At 38.2% G+C, this 21,041-nt stretch overlaps 8 protein-coding genes across 8 annotated transcripts; 4 read left to right on the top strand and 4 right to left on the bottom strand.

The window, feature by feature from the left end:
• Positions 1 to 908: 908 nt before the first annotated feature.
• C9374_013726 (uncharacterized protein) lies at positions 909 to 3,566 on the top strand (the record flags this gene model as incomplete). The annotated part of the gene is made up of 1 exon (XM_044689634.1): positions 909 to 3,566. One exon carries the CDS (start codon positions 909 to 911, stop codon positions 3,564 to 3,566), a length of 2,658 nt encoding a protein of 885 aa, XP_044541790.1.
• Positions 3,567 to 3,866: 300 nt separating this feature from the next.
• C9374_013725 (uncharacterized protein) lies at positions 3,867 to 5,674 on the top strand (the record flags this gene model as incomplete). The annotated part of the gene is made up of 4 exons (XM_044689633.1): positions 3,867 to 4,235; positions 4,354 to 4,468; positions 4,579 to 5,189; positions 5,336 to 5,674. 4 exons carry the CDS (start codon positions 3,867 to 3,869, stop codon positions 5,672 to 5,674), a joined length of 1,434 nt encoding a protein of 477 aa, XP_044541789.1.
• A 285-nt stretch (positions 5,675 to 5,959) lies between these two features.
• Positions 5,960 to 7,378, bottom strand: C9374_013724 (uncharacterized protein; the record flags this gene model as incomplete). Its single annotated transcript, XM_044689632.1, has 1 exon — positions 5,960 to 7,378. The coding sequence occupies one exon, from the start codon at positions 7,376 to 7,378 to the stop codon at positions 5,960 to 5,962; it is 1,419 nt and encodes a 472-aa protein (XP_044541788.1).
• A 2,412-nt stretch (positions 7,379 to 9,790) lies between these two features.
• C9374_013723 (uncharacterized protein) lies at positions 9,791 to 10,562 on the top strand (the record flags this gene model as incomplete). The annotated part of the gene is made up of 2 exons (XM_044689631.1): positions 9,791 to 9,801; positions 9,872 to 10,562. 2 exons carry the CDS (start codon positions 9,791 to 9,793, stop codon positions 10,560 to 10,562), a joined length of 702 nt encoding a protein of 233 aa, XP_044541787.1.
• Positions 10,563 to 11,558: 996 nt separating this feature from the next.
• C9374_013722 (uncharacterized protein) lies at positions 11,559 to 12,530 on the top strand (the record flags this gene model as incomplete). The annotated part of the gene is made up of 1 exon (XM_044689630.1): positions 11,559 to 12,530. One exon carries the CDS (start codon positions 11,559 to 11,561, stop codon positions 12,528 to 12,530), a length of 972 nt encoding a protein of 323 aa, XP_044541786.1.
• Positions 12,531 to 12,986: 456 nt separating this feature from the next.
• On the bottom strand, positions 12,987 to 15,509 carry C9374_013721 (uncharacterized protein; the record flags this gene model as incomplete). The annotated part of the gene is made up of 2 exons (XM_044689629.1): positions 12,987 to 15,153; positions 15,268 to 15,509. The coding sequence occupies 2 exons, from the start codon at positions 15,507 to 15,509 to the stop codon at positions 12,987 to 12,989; spliced, it is 2,409 nt and encodes an 802-aa protein (XP_044541785.1).
• Positions 15,510 to 15,976: 467 nt separating this feature from the next.
• C9374_013720 (uncharacterized protein) lies at positions 15,977 to 16,399 on the bottom strand (the record flags this gene model as incomplete). Its single annotated transcript, XM_044689628.1, has 1 exon — positions 15,977 to 16,399. The coding sequence occupies one exon, from the start codon at positions 16,397 to 16,399 to the stop codon at positions 15,977 to 15,979; it is 423 nt and encodes a 140-aa protein (XP_044541784.1).
• Positions 16,400 to 17,753: 1,354 nt separating this feature from the next.
• C9374_013719 (uncharacterized protein) lies at positions 17,754 to 20,938 on the bottom strand (the record flags this gene model as incomplete). Its single annotated transcript, XM_044689627.1, has 3 exons — positions 17,754 to 20,374; positions 20,465 to 20,472; positions 20,520 to 20,938. The coding sequence occupies 3 exons, from the start codon at positions 20,936 to 20,938 to the stop codon at positions 17,754 to 17,756; spliced, it is 3,048 nt and encodes a 1,015-aa protein (XP_044541783.1).
• Positions 20,939 to 21,041: the final 103 nt, after the last annotated feature.

Genomic DNA, 21,041 nt, shown 5'->3' with positions numbered 1-21,041 from the left:
CCTTAGGGTTATTAGTGTATGAACATCAATTAAGACAGTCTTGTTCTTTGTAAATATATATGAAAATACAGTACGACTATATGATGAATCAATGAATAAATCGTGATGATGAGAAGCGGTAAAAATAATTTCCCGTTTGCACACTCTGAGGCTGTGATGATGATGGTAGGTAGAGGGAGGATACGATCACACACGCGAGGGAGGAATTGTTAAGGTTTTTTTTTGTGAGTGAGCCTTTACTTAACCGCCAAACGAAATGTTCTCTACCACCACCTTCCTTTTTGACCATCGGCAACTACGGGAGTGTTCTTTTTCATTGTTCAGGCTGAATCGCGAAACAGAAATTTCCTTTTGCAAACTCAGCGAAGTGTGTTAATCAAAGAAAACAAAGTTCCATAAAACAAGAGAGGCCAAATCGATGCGACAATAATATTGAATGAAATGAAAATAATTATAATAATAATTTTGCGGTAACGATGGGATCATATCTCATGGTCAGATGATCATGCTCGTTACTACACCATCATGTGTACACATGTAATTTAATTCCATCTTTCAGGTTGCTTGATGTTCCACGCCAGTACTGAGAACGAGTGCAACAAAAATTTTTTTGTTTGTGTCAAGTGACTTTCAACAGATGGGCGAATTATCTTTTGTGTATCACAAATTGGTGTATGTTCAAACAATACAATGATTTTCACTGAGCTGATATCTCTGGAATATACCGAGATTTATTGATACGACCGCAATCAGAGAGTGATACAAAACCGTTTATTTTGTCTCATTTGGAAACGAGGCTCGAATAAAATACAGCACCCAAACGAGAACCTTGAACAAAAAAAACGCTCTCGGTAACTACCACCAACGTTCACCATCATCGTCCGTGGGAGCTCACCAATTCAGCAGCAATGAACAACGAAGCTCCAACAACGACACTGGAGGTTGAAAATAACACCCAACAACAAGCAACGAACGAAAGTATTGTACTTCCCGATGATCAAGTAAAATCATCCGAACTTCAGGTAACAACAGACATCTCATCATCACAAGCACCACCTCCTCATGCCATCGCAACAATTACTACTACCACCTCTTCAAACAAAGATAACGTAGAAACACCCTGTTCATTATCAACACCAACAACTAAACGGGTAAACTTTTCTGAAGAACCTTTCCCAAATTCTTCTCAACACCAACAACAACAACAACAAATACAGGCAAACGGAAACAGCCAACATCATAATCATGTTGAAACCCATAAACCCACAACAGCCACAGTAGCTACTAGGAATAAGCAAATTAATTTGGATGAAATTGTCGACGATAACACTCACGAAAAGGAGAACAAGCGAGAACGATTTGCCTCGGTGATGGACCAATGTTTTAACTTTTTGTGCGCATTTGGTTGCAAGAGAGGTCAAAGAGATTTAGAGACGGGATCAATGAAATCACGAGGACCTTGGCTCTATAGAAATTATGCACCTATTCATATCTTTTATATTATATTTTGTGGATTCTTTTTCGGAACGATTTTCTACATTTTGGAATTATCAAATCCTAAAACTAACATTCCGTACATTGATGCATTGGTCATGAGCTTTGCTAGTGTATGTCTGTCTGGATTCTTAACTCAACCCATCACCAATATCACAGTCTCATCTCAGGTATGCCTGTTTTTCGCAATTGTCAGTGGAGGACTGACGCTCACTTGTCTCCCTATAACGTTACTGAAAATTCGACGCTGTCGTCTGCGAATGTTTGCATTGAGAGAAGCCGAACTTATCAAACGACAATTGGAAAAAGAACAACAACAAGAAGGAACCATGGTCGAATTGCGAGAAGTTAGCAATTCCCAAGAGCTAATCTCATTAGAAGATTCAACAACAAACGAAAAACCACTACCGCGCAGTAATTCAATACCTCTGCCACCACCAATCAAACCACTCACTTTGTGGGAAAATATTAAGGATATTTTTGTTCCCAATGGAGATCCTTTCCCTCTCACAGACGTTGAATGCTCTGCCATGTGTTGGGTGACCGTGGTCACAGCAATCTTGGTGTTGGTAATTGTTGCAATAGGCTTTTTTATTCTTGGAGGCGTTTTTGCAACCTACTACAATGAAGATAAGTACATGCACGGAAAAGATCCCTTCTGGCTTGGACTCTTTATTGCTGTGAGTGCCTTCAATAATTGTGGCCTTACCTTACTTGATGAAAATTTGAGCAATTTTGTTCATGATTGGTCCATATGCTTCACTGTTGGAGTTTTGGTCATGCTTGGAAACGTATTGTTCCCTCTCATTCTTCGATACATTCTCGTACTCATCTACAAATGTTCCACAAAGAGAAAGGTGGTTTTCAAGTACATTCTCGAAAAACATCACCATCTGTCTCCATATGTGTTCCCTGGACTTCAAACCACCATCTATGGCGTTGTTACATTGCTATTGTTAGTATTTGGTATTGTAGTAACACTTGCAAGTGACTGGAACAGCCCAAGATTGGTGGGCCAATCTATTTCTACGAGAGTTTTGGTTGCATTTTTCCATCCCATGAGTTCTCGAACAGGAGGCTTTAACAGCGTTGATTTGTTCACACTGTCGTACCCCACCTTGGTAGCGTATGCTCTCATGATGCGTATCAAACCTCAAATGGCTTGCAGCTTGCGAGAAAACGCATACAAGATTGTTGACATGGTTCGATATTTGAATGAAGAAGAAAAATCCGTGGTCGAAACAGCCACACTTTCTACTTTCAACCCAAAACTAGCCCCAATGGGAAAAATCAAATCTACTCACTCAATTGTTAGCAGTGATATTGATGTTGGAACAGTGAAGGAATTAGGAAAAGTTGAGGATGGAAAGAGTTTAATTTCTGCTGTTGATCAAAAGGATGAAGTCATTTATATCAAATTGCAAAAGGAACCTTCAGAAGAAGAACAAAAAGCTATGGAGGAATTGGAAGAAGAAGAGAAAAGTGTCTATGGATATTCTCTGTCAACCATGAAGCCCTATCTAAGATCTTCGAGTTATTCATCAGTGGTACCTCCACTTGACAAGGCTACTCTTCCACAAGTTCCATTTCCTGTCAAGTCTAGAAGATTTGCAAAAAAGCTCTGGAATTTGCTGGTTAAATGCGTAAAAGATTTTTGGTTTTATTTGACAACCATGCTCTCAACAAACAACATGTGGATGATTATTATCATTTTTGCAATTTCTATAGCTGAGAATGACAAATTGAAGAATGATCCAGCACACTATTCACTATTTTACATTCTATTTGAAGTCATTAGTGCTTTTGCAAATTCTGGGCTCACCGTAGGCATGGAAGGATCTGCATTGGCATATTGCGCATTTTGGACATCATTCTCCAAAGTAATGATTTGCATTGTCATGATTATGGGAAGACATCGTGGTTTTTATGGAACCATGATTGACATGGAAGAAGAGTCCTATGTTCAAGACTTTTCAAAACAGAGCGAGTTTTTAGAACGAAGAGAAATTCTCAAACAGTACAAACGAAAGCTCAAAAAATTGAGGAAAATGAAGGCCAAGCTCGAACAATAAAGCTTGCTCACTTGAAAACTGTAAACACGTGACGCTATACAACTTGTGTCTTCAACAACGAATCCATACTTTAAACGTTTGACGAGTTTTTGAAATTTTTTGACGAGCGCTAATTCATGTTTCCAATGTCAGCTTTCAAGTTCACATTTCCACCTTAACAACGACCGAATGTAGAGTTGAAACTGATTGATTTTTCATCATTTCTAGCTTGTTCCAAGTCCTTATTCTCGTGCATTGATTATGAGAGTTTTTCACCATCTCCCAAATTTTCGGTTTTTCATTTTTGAAAAAAAACATTTCATGAGACTTTTTAAAACACGAGAATCTAGACAGGGCGCACCCTCAAACCATACCAGCAACCAACAACATGCTCCAGTTGAAATTTCATCTCCAACAGATTTTCAACAATGTATTCACATCAGTGCTGATCCTCAACAAGATGTGCTGAAAGGAGTACCTTCTTCATGGAAATCCATATTGGGAGAAGACAATGCAAATGTTGAATATGTCGAGTATGAGGAAGGCACGCCTTTAACCAATTCTGCATCCATGGATACACGAGCGAAGAATGAGAGAATTCTTGACAACAAGAATGAGATTCCTCAAGGTTTTGTCATTTCCAGACCCTTTGAATTTAAACATAATATTCATGTGGATTACAATAGTGAGGTATGTATTATGATTCTGTTCATGTGAATGAAATGTTTAAATAACTGTAACAACTACACCATCTTTATGTATTTGGTGTGAATATAACATGAAATAATGATCGCCATATGACGAGAAGACTGGTTTTACAGGTCTTCCTCACGAGTGGGAATTGATACTTCGTTCGAGTTCTCTCACGAAAATTGAAACTTGTCAACATCCAGAGGAAGTGTTAGAAATATTAAATTTAGCTGGTAAGGATATGATGAATGGAGTTTCTCTCAAATTCTTTCACTTACTGTATATATTGTATATACAATCGATCTAAATGGTTATGGAATTGGAATTTTTACATTTAAATCAGCCAATGATTTTCAACGTCCTGAGGAAACGAAACAATTAGAAATTGTTTCTAAAAAAAAGTTAACACTTGCAGATTACGTTTCACAGGAAGATCCTTCGAAATTATTCTCAAATTTGGTCGAATTGGATCGAGGTTCAACAGCGGTCGTGTATCGAGCTGTTCATAAAAAATCTGGAATGAAAGTAGCGATTAAGGTGATGAATATGGCGACATTTACAAAATTGGAAAAGTTGGAAAATGAAATTGCCGTGATGCACACATGTCAACATGAAAACATTGTAAAATATGTCGGGTCTTACATTCGTGATCAACAGTTGTGGATTGTCATGGAACTCATGAGTGGAGGTAAACTGACAGATGTCATTTTAGAAAAAGGTCGGTTTACGGAACAACAAATTGCTCTTGTTTGCTGTCAAGTATTGAAATCGTTGAAATTCCTTCATGACCATCAATTGATTCATCGTGATATCAAGTCAGATAATATTTTACTGGGAGAGAATGGACAAGTGAAATTGGGAGACTTTGGTTTTTGTGCTGAAATAACTCCTCAAGGAGGAACTGGAAGAAATGGATCGAGAAATTCCGTCGTTGGAACTCCTTATTGGATGGCAGTAAGTATGATATGGTTCGTGGCACAAAAATTGTTGAATCCTTTTGCAATATTTCGGATTTTTGTGTAAACCCTAATTAGCCTGTAAGTACTTGTCAATTCGTTGGGTGTATTCATCATGAAAATTATGAACCACCAATCTGACAGGAAGTTATTCGTGGAGTGAACTATGATTCCAAAGTGGATATATGGTCACTGGGAATTATGGCGTTGGAAATGGCCGAAGGAGAACCTCCACTCATGGACCTTCCCATGTTGCGAGCCATGTTTATCATTGCTACTCAACCACCGCCCACGTTGAAAGAACCACAACAATGGAGTAGCGTGTTTAAGGATTTTTTAGCATGTTGTTTGAAAAAGAATGCACAACAACGAGCAAGTGTGGACGATTTGTTGGAACATCCATTCGTAATGAATGTCTTGAAAGAAGAAGGCAGTTGTGGTGATGGAATGAAATTTCTTGTCGAGTGGAGGAATAAAAAGTAATTTCACAGATTGTTTCGTATAATATTCCTAACTATGTATGAATCAAGGCTTGACGACTGGTAAAATTCATTATATAAGGCTTGTCAACTAATTTCCTTGTAAACAAATCAACAAAATTGTATTCCATCTGAATTCATTCATGCAAGGATCCAGGGAGGACGTGCTCGACCAGTGAATTCTTCTTTTTATCAATGGTTGCTTTTGGGATCCTGTAAAAATCATTGTTCTTCAGCAACTGTAATTGATACTAAATTCTAGATTTAGTTATTGAAATGTCAAACCCAATTATTGCTCTGTAATCTTAATGAAAATGTCGCTCAGTACAACAGCATAATCTTTTTCTTTTGCCAATTTCATAAAATTCATTGCCATGAATTCATTTTCCAAAGGATTGAAGAATGAAAAAAGTGAACAAAGGCCCCTGAACTGATGATGTTCCATGAATGAAGTCCAAACTTCTTCAACAGTCATTTCGTCGATTGGGTTGTTGTTGATTGGTATGTCTTTGTTGAAGCCACTATTCGATCGGTTCCAAGTATTATTAAATTTATATCCAAAGACTTCTTCAAGAATGATTTGAGCGAACTTGATGCTTGGATGTGACTCGTGTCGTTGTTCAATTTCAATTCGCATGCCAGGTGAATAATTCTTGAATGCTACACTTTCATAGTATGATGGAAAGGTACACTTGAAAATCACTTCATCATTAAATAATATTTCACTTGTGTGGATATATATTGGTTTCACAGATATGTTTGTACTTTTTGAGCTGTTGCTATTTCTTTCATTGGTCAATAAAGAGTTCTTCTCAGTTGCTTGTTCAATATATTCCAACTTTTGTCCGTTATATTCCAAAATAACTCGATACGGACCTTCAACTCTACTTTTCGTTTGTTTTAACTTGATTAAAGATTGTTGTTCCCATGACATGGCAACTTTCAATGATTTTAAATTCATGTTTCTTGTGCTGTCATAGGTAGTAAATTCCACATCATACATTCCACTTAAATTTAGAGAACAATTTTTTCCAAAATGTGATGAAATTTGTTGAGCTATATATTCACGTCGGTGCATGATCAGATCATAATGAAAATATCCAAAAACTCTAAAATAATCCATCAAACAATTCCATGCTGATCGTTCTGACAATATGAATTGATCAAGTCCAATCTCGGAAATTATCCTTCTCAATAGATGAGGAGAAACTTTACTACATTTTGTCATGTAGTTGTTGGCCGTTAACGTCAATGAGATTGGTTCATTTTCAGTATTTTCAATATTCTTTTCTTCCTGATGTAAAGGAGTGGACAATGATTCAATCATCAGAGATACTTGATGAATTTCAACAGCTGGTGGAGCAATATCGTTGAAATCCATATTTGAGTGAACCACAAACACCAACGAACGAGATTCAAAACGATATTCATACGTTCCGCATGTATAATTGTAGGGATAATAGAAATTGGAAGCAGTCATTGAAACTTTTCGTACCAATACCTCCCGATTTCGTTGTAATGACGTGAGAGGTGCCGAGTCTGGATCAGTATAGGGATCAACGTTATTTTGAATGATGATTACTTGTTCGTTCTTGCTACTTTTATCGGAAGAGGATGATTCATTCTTATTGTTGTCGTCCGACGATCGTGAGGAGGTAGGGTTGTTGTGGTTTTTGTTGGAGAACAGCTTTCGAAGGGAGTTTAACATTTTTTTGCAGCGGTTATTAACAAAAACTATTTTCAAGGAGGCTTTTGCTTTTGAGGTCTAGGAAACGGGTGTTAATGACACGAAATGAATTGTTGGTGTTAGGCATTACCAACGGTTGTTTGGACTCTTGACCACGTCAAAATGAACGTATTGTGAGACAAAGGCTTTTCAACATTTTATTTCAATATAATGTTATGTCTGCGATATAGTATATACTGTCATCCAAGTTAGTAGAAATATCACATATTGGTGTTGGATAAATATACTCCTCTGTATTGTGTTGTCTCCTCTGAACTCGAAATAGGTGTTTTGAGGGTAACTGCATGACGGAAAAAGTAGAGGACCGCTAGAAGTTCCTTCTGGTTGATATGAGTCTGTGTTTCGTCTGTCTGATCGAATTTGCCAACCAAAATGTTGGAGTTTGCAATTCCATAAGCTTGAAGGGGCTGAATTGACGACGATTGGGGTTGGTGTATCTAATTCGAAACAAACTCCAATATTCTCTTGCACACTTTGCTGAAGAGTTTCGAGATCCTACTTGGCTCCTCTGTTGATCCTCATAGATGCTTTCCAACTTCTCTTTTGGACCACAACACATCCTTTCTGAGACGGTGAATGGTTATGAGGATGCATTTTTCTTATTGAAGCAGCCAACCTTTAGGAACATTAGGTCGAGAATTATGGTCATAATATGGTCCCAAAGTTCTTGTAGAGAGAAGGCCAGTATCGTCTATGTAAACATAAACCATCATTCCGTTCCTTCTCCAAACAATGATTATGTCCTTGAATATCTTTGTGAAAATAATTGGCGCTGGAGCGAGACGAAAGGGAGGCAGAGAAATTCGAAGATGTTTCCTTCGAATTGGAATCCTAACAGATGATGTGAGTTGAGTGGCATTTTCTTAAACATGGTCTGATCAGGATTGTCTTTACATTTAGCTGCGTCTGATACCATTAATGCCAACCCTTGAATGTCCTGAATTACTTGAGTGCGGAGACCTGTTCTCTTTAGCTTCCACGAATAAAGGTCTTTTCTTGTGACGATTTCGTTCTCGTCAACTGGGGCGTAATCAAACTCTGTGTCATGTCCATCCCCATGCATTGTCACAACTTCCCTTCATTCGTTTGTGGTCGGATTTTCAGTTTGTGCAGTTAATACTCTTAGGAGGGGAGAAATCGTCCATCCAGCTGTTACCCCGGATGGTACGGTTGCAAAAATACTGCTTAATTGCAGCAACTCCAGCCACAATAGCCACCAAACAATCCCAAAATTTTTTTCATTTTCCACAATGTTGTTGCGTTCAATACGGAATGTTTGAACAATAAATCTAAGAATTAGTTGTCACTTCGGTATTATGTAATACGCTTGATGTTTTGGTTGGGAATACTACAACGTCAAACATTCCGAATGATCATTGTTGGTGACTTTAGTTGCATGAACGCATATTCTTCGCATTCAGTATCTTTTACCCAGATGGAATATTGATGATGATCTACATTTCGTTGTTGTCTTCTTGTGCAAGCTTTTCGAAATCATCTTCATTCTCCAATTTTTTCCAATTCTATAAAATCTTAAAAATTCAAAGTGAGGAGTTTCACAATCTGAATTCAACAATGCATCTAATTCTGCAATTTTCAAATTGTAGATCATAGTGTACAACGATGGAGCCATGTATATTTAACTGACGTCTTGATGTTCTTATTTATCCACTCACGTGTATTATTCGAGGTGTACGTTGATTTTGGAATTAGACGGGCCACCACCGAATTTGTTTTCTCCCAATCCTCATCCAAACCAAGGTGAATAGTAACCAAATTGGAAGCGTATTTCTCTCCACTCTTCACAGCAGTCAAAACTTGGTCCAATCTTTGACATCATCGACGTCACCTGAGTTTCAAATCCAAAAATTAATCACATTTCGAAAATTATTGATATGAATAGTTCTTCGACTCTTTAGGTTTTAGTGTGAGGTAATGAAATGCCGATGCTTCTTGGTGCATTAATTGTGTTGCCTTGTTTGCGAGAAACGTGCAGCAAATTTACTTGTTAGTGGCCACGTTGGCGAATGCTTTTCATTTTTTTAAAATAAAAATTTTTTTATTAGCAATCAGCCGCTTCAGCGAGTCCAGCCCGCCCAAGAGTTGGTACATTTTGGCGACTGGCGATTTTCGCCAACCGCCAATTACACACTACTGTTAGACGCCAGTCGCCAATTACACACTACCATAATCGCAATTCGCCAATTATACACAACCATATTCGCCATTCGCCAATTACACACTTGGCTGATTACAAAAACTACAATGCCAATTCAAAGCCAAATCATCCAATCGTTGTGATTGCCTCCAAACTTTATTGTTACCGTTGAGAATAATAAAATATTAATTGTAATATCTGAGAGTTGTATACTAATGTGCAAGAGGTATTGAATGCTACTGTTGTTCCAACTCACAACGGAAATGCTTTTATTGAGACCACTATGATGATTCAAGAAGATTTTTTGGCAGTCAACAGATTTTTCTGTTTGAAGGAAGGAGAAATAAGCGTAAGAAGCAAAAGAAGGATGTATATGATTCTAGACCTGCAGACACAACAGCAAGAGGCTTGAAATCAACAACTACTTCACTTGAAGCTGTCCAAAACTTTGTATCTAACATTCAAAACGAAGAAAGACAGCAGGTGGTTACTTATTTGGAAGGATCTTATGATGAGGACGAGGACGAGGATTATGAAGAAGGAGATGATGATGATAATGATGGACAAGATGAGGATTTTGATGAAGACGAGGATCTTGAAGAAGACTTACTTGATGATGCGGGGAATAACCAAGAGGAAAAAGAGAAAGTCAACTCAACAAATAGCAGCCAGCACAACTTACCTCATACTGCAACACAATTTCAACCAAGCAAAATAGATTCTCCGACAACACCATCCAACAGTGCACTTGCATCTGAAACACCTAAGAAGCCACGTACTAAAAGCAACGGAAGTACCAAGAGAAAACGAGTCATCGAGGACTCAGAGGACAGTCAATCCTCTGAGTCAGAGCCAGAGAACAATGTTCCTCCTTCACCAGCATCTGGAAGATTGAGACGGGGCGCGTTAAACCAATTCAATAACCGCTCGTTGAGCAAGCAGTTCAAAGAAGCATGTAATTACGGACGTAAATCAGCATCGTTTTGATGTTCAGATATTTTTTTTTGAAAATTCGCCAAATTCATTTTTAAGGGTGGCGAGTTCGCCAATTCAAATTGAGGACCCGGCGAGTTCGCCAATTCAACGCTTGGTATTTGGCGTGCTCGCCAATTGCACCTGGCGAAAATCGCCAGTCGTTAGTCGCCAAAATCTACCTCCTCCCCGCCCAAGAAATCCTCATTTCCAAAACGCTCTGGAAATTACTATCCAGATGCAATCAAATTTTTAGCTGTGTGCTAGGATGGGCGATTTCTTCCACCCCTCATTGGATTTGAATGCCGTTCGTTTTAAAAAAAATGAGATTCGTTTTGATTGGAATTGGAAGAAAAATTTGAAAAAAAACGAACGCACTTAAACGAAAAGCACAACAGCAAAAAATCAATTTTAACAAAAATTAGATCAAAAATTTTGAAAGAGCCGGTGACACAAATTAGATCAAAAATTTTGAAAGAGCCGGTGACACAAATTAGATCAAAATTTTGAAAGAGCCGGGATTTGAACCCGGGAGGCGCGAACCACCAGAACCTGAATCTGGCACCATAACCACTCGGTCACTCTTCCCATATACTTTCAAGTCTCTGAGTGTATTGCTCGGGTTATCGTTAGTAGATATTCATACTGTTCCTCATCATCTCGCAAACTGTTCAAAAGTGATCAGTCGTCTCTCTCACCCATAGAGATGGTAATAGAATGTCCGTAATGGAAGAGCAAATCCTTGAAGAAGCACCCGTTTAATTGAAAAAGAGAAACAACGATCTATCGTCTCTCTCACCCAGCCAGATAAAAAAGAAAAAAATTACGGACAAAGAGTCAAAGGCTGCTAAGAAGAAGGATGTCCTTACTGAAAAGGACGTTGTGAATGGAGTGAGCGGATTTTGGCACTTTACTGCCACGACTCAACGATTCTTACCGGATCTTCCAACCATAACCGATCCTAAAAGTGGCAAAGTGGTAACCCTTGCACTTGGAGCAAAATTGAAGAATATGAAACCAACAATTAAGGAGAGATTTGAATGGTTGGTTCGAAGCAGGCAATTCTGTATCAAGGAACGAAGGGAGAATGTGGAAAAACTGGCATCGTTACGTGCCACTTTGGGAGACGATGATTTTTTCAGTCATACTGTTCTTGTAGACAGCTCATTTGAAGTGGTTGGCAAGTTGGAAAATGAAGATTCCGAAATTCCTGCTGATATTAAGGAAACATTCAAAAATATCAACACCATAACTGTAAAAATTTATAATTTAGTTAAGAATTTTTACACCAATTGCAGGCAACAGGATCGAGCACGATTAACAGTCAACACCAAACAACAGCAACGAGTCATGAAAAGTGCTGCCTTGTTCAAATGTAGAACTTGCTCCAACATGCTTCAATTGTGGGAACGAGATGGTATGGTTCAACCAAATGGAGAGGTTAAAGCAAAAAGATGTTTTCGTTGTGTCGAGAGGAGAAGGGAGAGTGAGAGATTGAAACGAGATCAAGTGAGAGAGGAAGGAATTTGGTGCAGCAGACACATCAATATTCCTTTTCAATTGGTTGATAATGGACGAAGAAGAGCGTGTTTGAGATGTGGAAATGATCGATTGAATGGATGTCAAAAAAGTTTGGAAACGTGTGCTTGTACAGTGCAACGAATGGATTCTGTCCAATGTACTCGATGCAAAATAGACCTGTCCGGGATGGTTTCCATTGGAGGATCGATTCATCACTTGATATTTGGATGTCCAGAAGCAAAGAAAACCTTTCGAAACACTCGTTCCTTCCATTCCTGTCAGGTACACAAAGGCTCCTTCTATTTTCGACATGAAGAGCCAGTGGTTGTTCTATGTCGAGGTTGTCATTATATTATTCACACCAAAGCGTTACTGAAGAAGCAGGTGAATGCTTCCAATTCACGTAAGGCTCATAAGGAGTGTGTCAACAAACTCGGAGGTAAATGTTTGGTGTGTCATTAGATTATAAGGATCTAGATGCAAATGCACATCGTGTCATTCATATCCGTCACGTGGACAAGGGTAGTCCACAACTCCAAATGTGTAAAATGTTTCAAAGACGATCCTGAAGCATGATGTTTGAAAGTTATTGTGTTGGAAGAGCCATTAGTTATACTTAAATATGTAAATTTTGGAACATTTGAAACACACATGCAGCATCCCACACATTAAACGCTCTTTTTTGGGTGAAGCGGCCGGCTACAATCTGAAAATATGAATGTTTTCAAAATGCACAGATACCACAATTCTTCATACGAGAGCCAACAGTAAGTGATTTCAGAAGGTTCATGTTTGAAAAATATTGCAAGATTTCCTTCCCAATTGATGCAAAAACTCTCTGATTATGATGACTTTAACGATGCTAGAAGAATATGACCCTATATTGAATTGGTAAAGTCTTTTAACTTGCAAACGAGCTTAATGTGTTTCATCTTTACTGTGAGAGTATTTCACTGCAGTGTCTTGATCATCTTCATGAATTTCCAGTCCAAAATTAACATCATCATTCCTTGTACTCGAATTCGACGAGTTTGTTGTACTTTCACCAATAATTGTTGTCTCCATGACATGACATGGTTGTCCTTCATCTTGTTGAGCCAAAACATTTGCAATAAATTTCATCAAGGTAGAGTCAGGAAATTTGATCCACATGTCACGTATCAGGCAAGCTCTGCCACCAACAGAACCATATTCACAACAAGCACTCCACAAGACAAATCGTTGAATCAGAATGGATTTTTCCTCTTCCGATAATGTCGCACTATTCTTTAACGTTTGTTCAATCGAAGCTTGGAAATCATATTTTGCCAATTGTGACACATTCATTAATGAAGGAGATTTCAATGGAGACTCCTCTCCAGTAATTCCACTCACTGCATGTGTTGTAGTAGTACACGATAACGGAGTTGCTACGGAACCAATTTTTGCCACTGCCACATGATTTCTTCCATGCATTTCATAGTTCTCAATAAAGGTCGATCGAGGATCATTCACTTCCTTGACCCAATAAATGGCATGCTTTCCAGTTAAACCTTTCAAGAAAACCTCTTCAACAAGTTCAAAAACCACTTGTCCTGATGCCACTAATTGCTTCAATGAGGGTGTAGGTGTCACGATTGGGTGGTCATCCACTCCATGTGCAGCAACCGAATGTTCATCTTCATGACTTGACGAGAACAATGTGAAGTGTACATGCTTGACCATCGTCGACGTTGCTGTTGTCGACATGTTTGTATCATGGAATGAATCATATTGGATCACTTGATCCTTAATATATTGCATTGTCTCTTCACTGATATAAATTCTTCCTCCTCTCTCACACACTTTGGACACTCGACTTGCCTTATTGACCGTCGTTCCGAAATAATCAAATCGTCGAGTGGTTGTATCATATTGTGCTTGAATGTCACTTCCAAAATGAATTCCAATTTTCACACGAGGACCATGATACACGACATGATCGTTCCAAACCACTTTTCGAAGGTCAGGAAATGCCAACATGTCACTTGTCCATTCACACTCGAGAAGCTCTTTCTGAATGGACAAGCAACAAGCCACAGCATCCAGAGGACATTGAAATGCAATCATGAATGAATCCAAATGAGTTTTCACTTCATATCCTCGAAATTTCTTGATATTACGTCTCATAACTCGATTATGTATGGTCATGACTTTTTTCATGGTTTCAGTGGCCAATGTCCACAATAGTGCTGCATTTTGAATACTTGTAAAAACAATACAAATAGGAGGTGTTTTTGGAGCAAGCCGATTCTCAAGTCTTCGAGTGGAAGATCTTCGCTGAATGCTGCATCCAATGAGTATGGTTGCAAGAGCAATGATTGAAATTCCAATCGATGCTGCCAAAACAGCCATTCCAATAGAAAGTGGAAGATCTTGTTGAGGACGAGAAGGCGACGATTCTCGAATCCATGACATCCACAATTCAGTATTATTCTTGAGCCATTTACATGCAGCCTCTCGCGGTTGCATTTGATGGTAGAAAATGTCACCCATGATTTGTAATTGATCTGAACTTTGATATTTGAAATTTCTCAAAAACAATTGTGCCCGTGCAGAAAGTTTTGACACAGCGTCACTAATCAACTTGTTGAGTGTCGTTGGTGGATAATCACAATCGACTAGGCTTCTCTCAATATTCGATAATTTTCGACAATCTTCAGAATAGGCAGGTAGAAAAACTCGTTGAGGAGGATTTTCAGAACCAAAGATTTGATGAGGTGTCCAAAACACGACCACGATAGGTTTTTTCTCAAGTTGAGCCTTTTCCAGCGTGTCAATAAGATATTGTTCCGTGTTGTTTTCAGGAGGATATTCCACTTGTAAATTCAATTTTAAATTTCGAACAATTTGTTGATCGACCATGGACCAAGTCCTCGATCCTGTAATTAAACGATATTTTGGAGTGGTTCTGAAATATCGATAGGATCGAATAAATTCTTGATTGTTGTTGTCATTGAGTGCTGATGGATCATGTGTCATGAAATGAGGAATGTACCATCCGACTCTTCCAAGAGGACCAAGTTCTCCAATGTCTGAAATGAATTTACCATTTTGAACATGGGCTCTAAATGTGTGACATGATAAATATTAATGAATCCAAAATAATAGTAGTTGAAATAATATTTTCAATATAGCCATTGTTACCATGGGTGTGAATTTTTGAAACAACAACACCTACTTGTAATCTTCATATCGATTAATTTTCCAAAATTCTAAAATGGCCAACGCCGTTTCATTTCCCTTGTTATTAATTAAAAACACTCCGTCCATGACTGGAAGTAACAATAACTGCACACAAACTCCCAATTGTTCTTCGAGAATGATTTTTGCCACTTCGACATTGACTTGAGAGGAAAGCCAATTATTATAAATTAATGTTATTCGATTATTTGAATCACACTTCCATGGTGTGTCCGTCATGGAAAAGCACAAAGATCGAGGAGCTGTTGAATCCTTCGTATTCGTTGGATTGCTTGTTGTTGTTGCTGATGATAATAGGGAATTGCTGTCGAATGGATTCGGATGAACATGGTCTTGTGCCGAACATGTAATCCGCAGCAAAACACTTGTAACAACGACACAAATTGTTATGAGAATATGTCGAATCGGAGAGGTTCTGAACGGCAGCCGCAGCAACATCTTTTGGCTCTTTTTTGACTTTTTCAACCAAATCATGTGTGAAATTTGGAAAAAATTATAGTAATTGTTTACTTGCCTTTGCTGTCAAATGTCCAAAATTATACGAAATGATCTGACATGGTAATGAAATCAAAGGTTAAACTTTGGAACGTGTATATGTTGGCTATCGTTGCTGGGTTGGTTTCTATTCTGCTTTCCAATACATATTGTTCTTTAATACTTTTCAATTTTGGTATGGTCGAACATTCTTACACATAATAGGAATTGTAAACTTTTGTAACTTTCCATTCTCGAGACTCGTCAATAAAGGAAGCTCTGTATGAATACTCTTCAGCATATGCACCAGCATTGAAAAATTTGGGAATCCATTCTCCTCCCTTGCCAAAATCTCGATCAGTCCACTCAAAATTTTCAGTGTCAAATTCCAAATCGTCCAAATAGTCATCCATGACTTGAAAATACACAAATGGTTGAACCTTATCAGAAACGAAAGGAGACACTGCTAGTTGGTGATTGTGCGTGCTAAAATCTACCAATGTTTTCAATGTGTCATATTCCTGAAAGGTGATGGACACGAGAAATGCAGCGAGAGGAATGGCACAACTTTCTAACACAACATGGCGGTGGTCACATTTGGAAATGAAAACCTTGTCTGTCCATACATTGGGCATACATTCTCGCCTTCCCAGGATGGTCAGTAGAATGGCTTGTTTTGCTTGAAGGGATCGTTTTTTGTAAACTTGTTCCAATTCGTTTTTGTAATAGTCAGAAGGTTCTTGCAATTCACATTCTGTTATACCATCTCAGCTGTGTTGTGTTTCGTTACATTCATTTGAAAAGATGTTCAATGTGTCGATGTTCGACAAGTTTATACGAGTATGTGGATTGGAATTAAGGACGCCTTACAGTATCTGAGGTTTCGAGACAACTTACCAAGATTCTCTTCAATCGCATTACGACAGTTATTGAGGAAACATATGAGGAATAAGACGAGGAATCATCTGCTCATCATCATCAATTTCTTCATCACCAAAGATGAAGAAAAGGAGAAATCAACTCACTTCTCAAGGAGCCCGTACCATAAGGAATCGAGTGTTGAGAATAGTGTAATCTCTATGTTCTACATTATTGAAGAAAATTATGAAACGGTACCTGAAGAGAATACTCGAGTTAGGAAATGAAGTGCAAGCTACAAGAAGTAAGGGCTGATGATTGCTGTGTTTTTTTTAACGTAGATCTGTCTATCTACGGTTTTTCCCATGTACAAATTTGGATTGCCCGCCCAGTACAAAAAAATTTTGCCTGAATTTATTTTGCCTGAAATTTTGCCGAACAAATTCGCCTGGAACACATTCAAAATCTGAAATGAAAGTTGGCGGCATTTGAAAAGTTAAACATTCTTCTGAACCACAAATCTCAGATTCAACATATTCACCGTCACTATCTTGTTGATCGTTGTCAAAGTCTTGTTCTGTAAATGAGTTGAAACATTGAAACATTGGAAAATAAAACACGGTTCAGAAAATGGAATACCAATACTGTGGATCATTTTCAGACGCAACAAATTCATTCTCATCATTACTTGTTTGAGACTCTAATTCTACCTTAAAAAGTGTGCACTTTTCGTTCCATTTAAACAAGTCGTTCATCAGCAAAGTGGAACAATAATGTTTCCACAAAATGTTACTAAAGGCCAATTGATTCCATTGCTTACACACAGCACAACATGGATACAGAATCGATTGCGGAGATAGGAAGCGGAATATTGAAAACAATTCATCGTTGCTGAACTGTCGTGTATGAGTTTTTTGCTCGGAAGACTGTTTGATCTTTTTCGAAGGTTTGTTGCTCTTGATCGAATGATGACCGTCAAATGTAGTTCTCTTGGTTGTTGATGAAGAATTGAATGTGGTCCTTGTTCTCATTTTTTTCTCTTGTTTGTCAAACTGACAGATTGAAGGGACTTGCCGTTTGTTTAAAAAAAGTTCGAGTGATCGAGAGAACTCGAGTTTGAGAGGATGCGCTTCACAAGCGTAAAATTTTATTGCATAAATTCATTTTCATACTAGAGGATCGTCTGCTCGCTGCCAATTCCTTTTCAAAGCTTGCAAATTCGTAACAAGATTTGTTTTCACATTGAGGTCCATAATATCCTTCTTTGCATTCACACTTGTCAGGAGCGACACAAACTCCATTTCCATTACAGGCATCATGTGGAAACTTCCTAAAACATGTTGCTACTCGAACGGAACAATTGGCACCAAAAAAACCTTCTTGACAAACACAAGTGTCCAACGTGGTGCAATTTCCAGCTCCTGAACAAACATTTGAATCGTTTCGCCAAATTCCAAAACATTTAAATTCACCACAATCAATTCCAGAAATATTGACATGTTTACAACGACAGGTGTCAGGTGCCACACAAAATCCAGAAGAGTTACAAACAGCGTCATCAGTAGAATTCTTTGAAAAACATGACCACGCTTTAGCCACTGCGACGATGGCATGATTTAAACCAGTACCAATCGCATAAGGAATTCCATCGGTATTTTTTGAAGAAATTGTCAAAGTTGGAGTAATGGCTTCTTGAATTTCAAGTGTTGCACTCATTTCAAACCAGGCATTGCTTCCATTTCCATAAATGTTTCCTTTTCGTGTCAGTAAATGAACGTTTTGAACTCCATCATACATATGCTCGTTTCCTCTATGTACAGAAATGTCAATTACTGAGTCAGTAGGGTCTGGTAATTCCAATTTTTTGGAAGTTCCATCTTTGAAAACTATTGCATCACCATCCTCAGAAAGCAAAACTGCGAAATAATAACCAACCACCTTAATAATTCGTTTTGAATCAATAATTCCACCTTTCAACGGAACGAAATAAGGAATTTGTACAATACTGGGATTATTCACTAGTCTCAACCCATCGTTGGAGCCAGATCCGTAAACTTTACCTGAAGAAGTCACGACAAAGGATACTTCATCACAAGCTTCAATATCTATAATCGATTCACCTTCTTGTAAAAATGTAGTGTTAATGATTGTAAATTGTGAAACTGGGCTAATTTCAGAGGCTAAATTTCCTCGATAATTACTTCCAGCTCCAATCAAAGATCCATTATTCAACAAAATGAGAGAGAAGCTCACACCTGCTGAAATCTGTGTTGCTCTTCTCTCCTCGAGTGGTATTTCTTGTAATAATGGGATAGGAGTTTGAGTTTGCGAAGAAAAGCCTAATTGATTGTTGTAATTTTCACCCCAACCAATCACTGTTCCATTCGAAGTGAGAGCTAGTGCATGTGTTTGCTTGTAACTAATGTCAATCATTCTGTCTGAGAGGTTGAAAAACGGAATTTGATCATCGGAAGGTTCTTTGACAGGTGCTGTTGCTGCTAAATTGAGACTATTTTGGCATTGACCCCAAACATGTAGCGTGGATTGTGTCTTGTTTGGTTTTGTAATGAGGACATAGTTACAATCAAATCCTCCCTGAATAATGACGTTAGATAGCTGTTGTTTGTCTTCAGGTTCAGAACTATTGATAAATGGCTTGAATGGCGTTGGTGGATTCCTAGACAATGGCTGTGGAAACTGTAAATGATAATAATCATCAAAACATCCTTTTGCCTGCCAATTCACACCCCACACATAAACTTCATTATTTTCCAAAACTGCAATTCCTCCCTCTCTCAACAATTTGAAGGTTGTTACATTGCTCGGTAATGGAACCAAAGCAATTTGCTCACTCACCAGCGTTCCACGAGTTGGAATTGATCCAAATGAATAAATATTTCCTCCAATTAAACATGCAGTAGCTCCAACTGAAACACTACATTCCTTTACAATGAAAGAATCCATTGGAGAGTTTTCTATTACTTTTTCATAGAAATATTCTGTCATGTTCCAAGGTGAAATTTGCATGCCGAGACCATTACTGGTTTGAGCATCGACATCGCTTCCCCATGTGAAAATTTGACCATTTTCACTCCATGCTACGACATGCAACGCAATGGCATCAGCTTTTACAATTCGACCTGTTAGTTCATAATTGAATGGAACTAATTGAGGAAATGGGACAATACAGGTCACACAAGTTTCAACCATGTTCAATCCAAGAGCTCCTTCTTCATTACTTCCCCATGTAAAGACATGTCCTGTGGAATTAATGGCAAGAGCCATCGAAGAAGAATGATCCTCATTGATAAAACTTCCTGTCGTGATGAACGTAATATTTCTTAAAGAAGGAATGATCATTGGAGTTTCTGCGAGTTCTACCTCGAAGGAATGTCCTCGAATTCCCGAATTGTTGTAACCCCAAGTGAATACAAATCCTTCACTGGTCAAGGCGAAATATGTTTCTTTTCCAAAAGCTCCAGTTTCTTCAATTTGAATAATATTTACTGGGATTTCCAATGACGTATCGGGATGAATCATGGTGGAAGGAAATGCTAATTGTACCCATTTTCTCGTGTAAATTTCATGTCGAAATACCTTTCCATCATTGGTCAAAGCAAGACAATCAAACCAGCAAGTGAGTTGTACAATTTTTAAATCTCGCAATGGATTGGTTGATAATAAATCAGCAGTACTAAATGTATAAATTGGAGCCATCGGAGAGATAGCAATCGGTGGTTGATCAAAAAAGCCTTTTCTCCATCACATGTTTTTGAAATATTTTTTTGTTTTAAATAATATTTTGCAAATTAAATTTTCAATTCCAAAATTCCATGACTCACCTAATTGACTATTAATTGTGAATTTACCAAACATCATTCCACAACAAAAACCTACTTATTTCCATTATCTCCACATCCATAGATGGTTTCATTGACAAAATTTCCATTCTCTCCATTCACATAATGTACTAAAATCATTTTAAATGAAAATCCATCCGCGACTTGCACTAACGAAGAGTTCACATTCGACAAACCCAAAGCTGGATGATAATACGAGGAATAAGAATTTGTGAAAGCAGCCTGTTCCAATCGTTTACTTCGAACGGGAAGCTCTGAACTCATCATGTAGGGATAACCACATTTGTGGTCCACATTGTTACCCCACACGAGAATTTGTGAAGTTGGATAAAAGTGTTGTTCTTGTTGAGAAGCAACAAATTCGAAAGAAAAGTAAACACATAGAAGAGAGGATAGGAAGATGAGAAGCGAGCTGCAACGACGATAACTGCAGCTTGTGGGTGCTGGCCGCGTCATTGACAAGTGGCACTTTGGAAAGATAATTTTTTTGATGCTAATCTTCGCCTCGCTTTGTCGCGATCCGTGATTTTATTGCCATATTGAGAAAAGACATCAAAAG

Source organism: Naegleria lovaniensis, assembly GCF_003324165.1.
Source record: "Naegleria lovaniensis strain ATCC 30569 chromosome Unknown tig072, whole genome shotgun sequence".
NCBI lineage: Eukaryota > Heterolobosea > Eutetramitea > Acrasida > Naegleriidae > Naegleria > Naegleria lovaniensis.
Note: the sequence above shows the minus strand (reverse complement) of the source record. Positions and strands in the feature narration are given on the sequence as shown.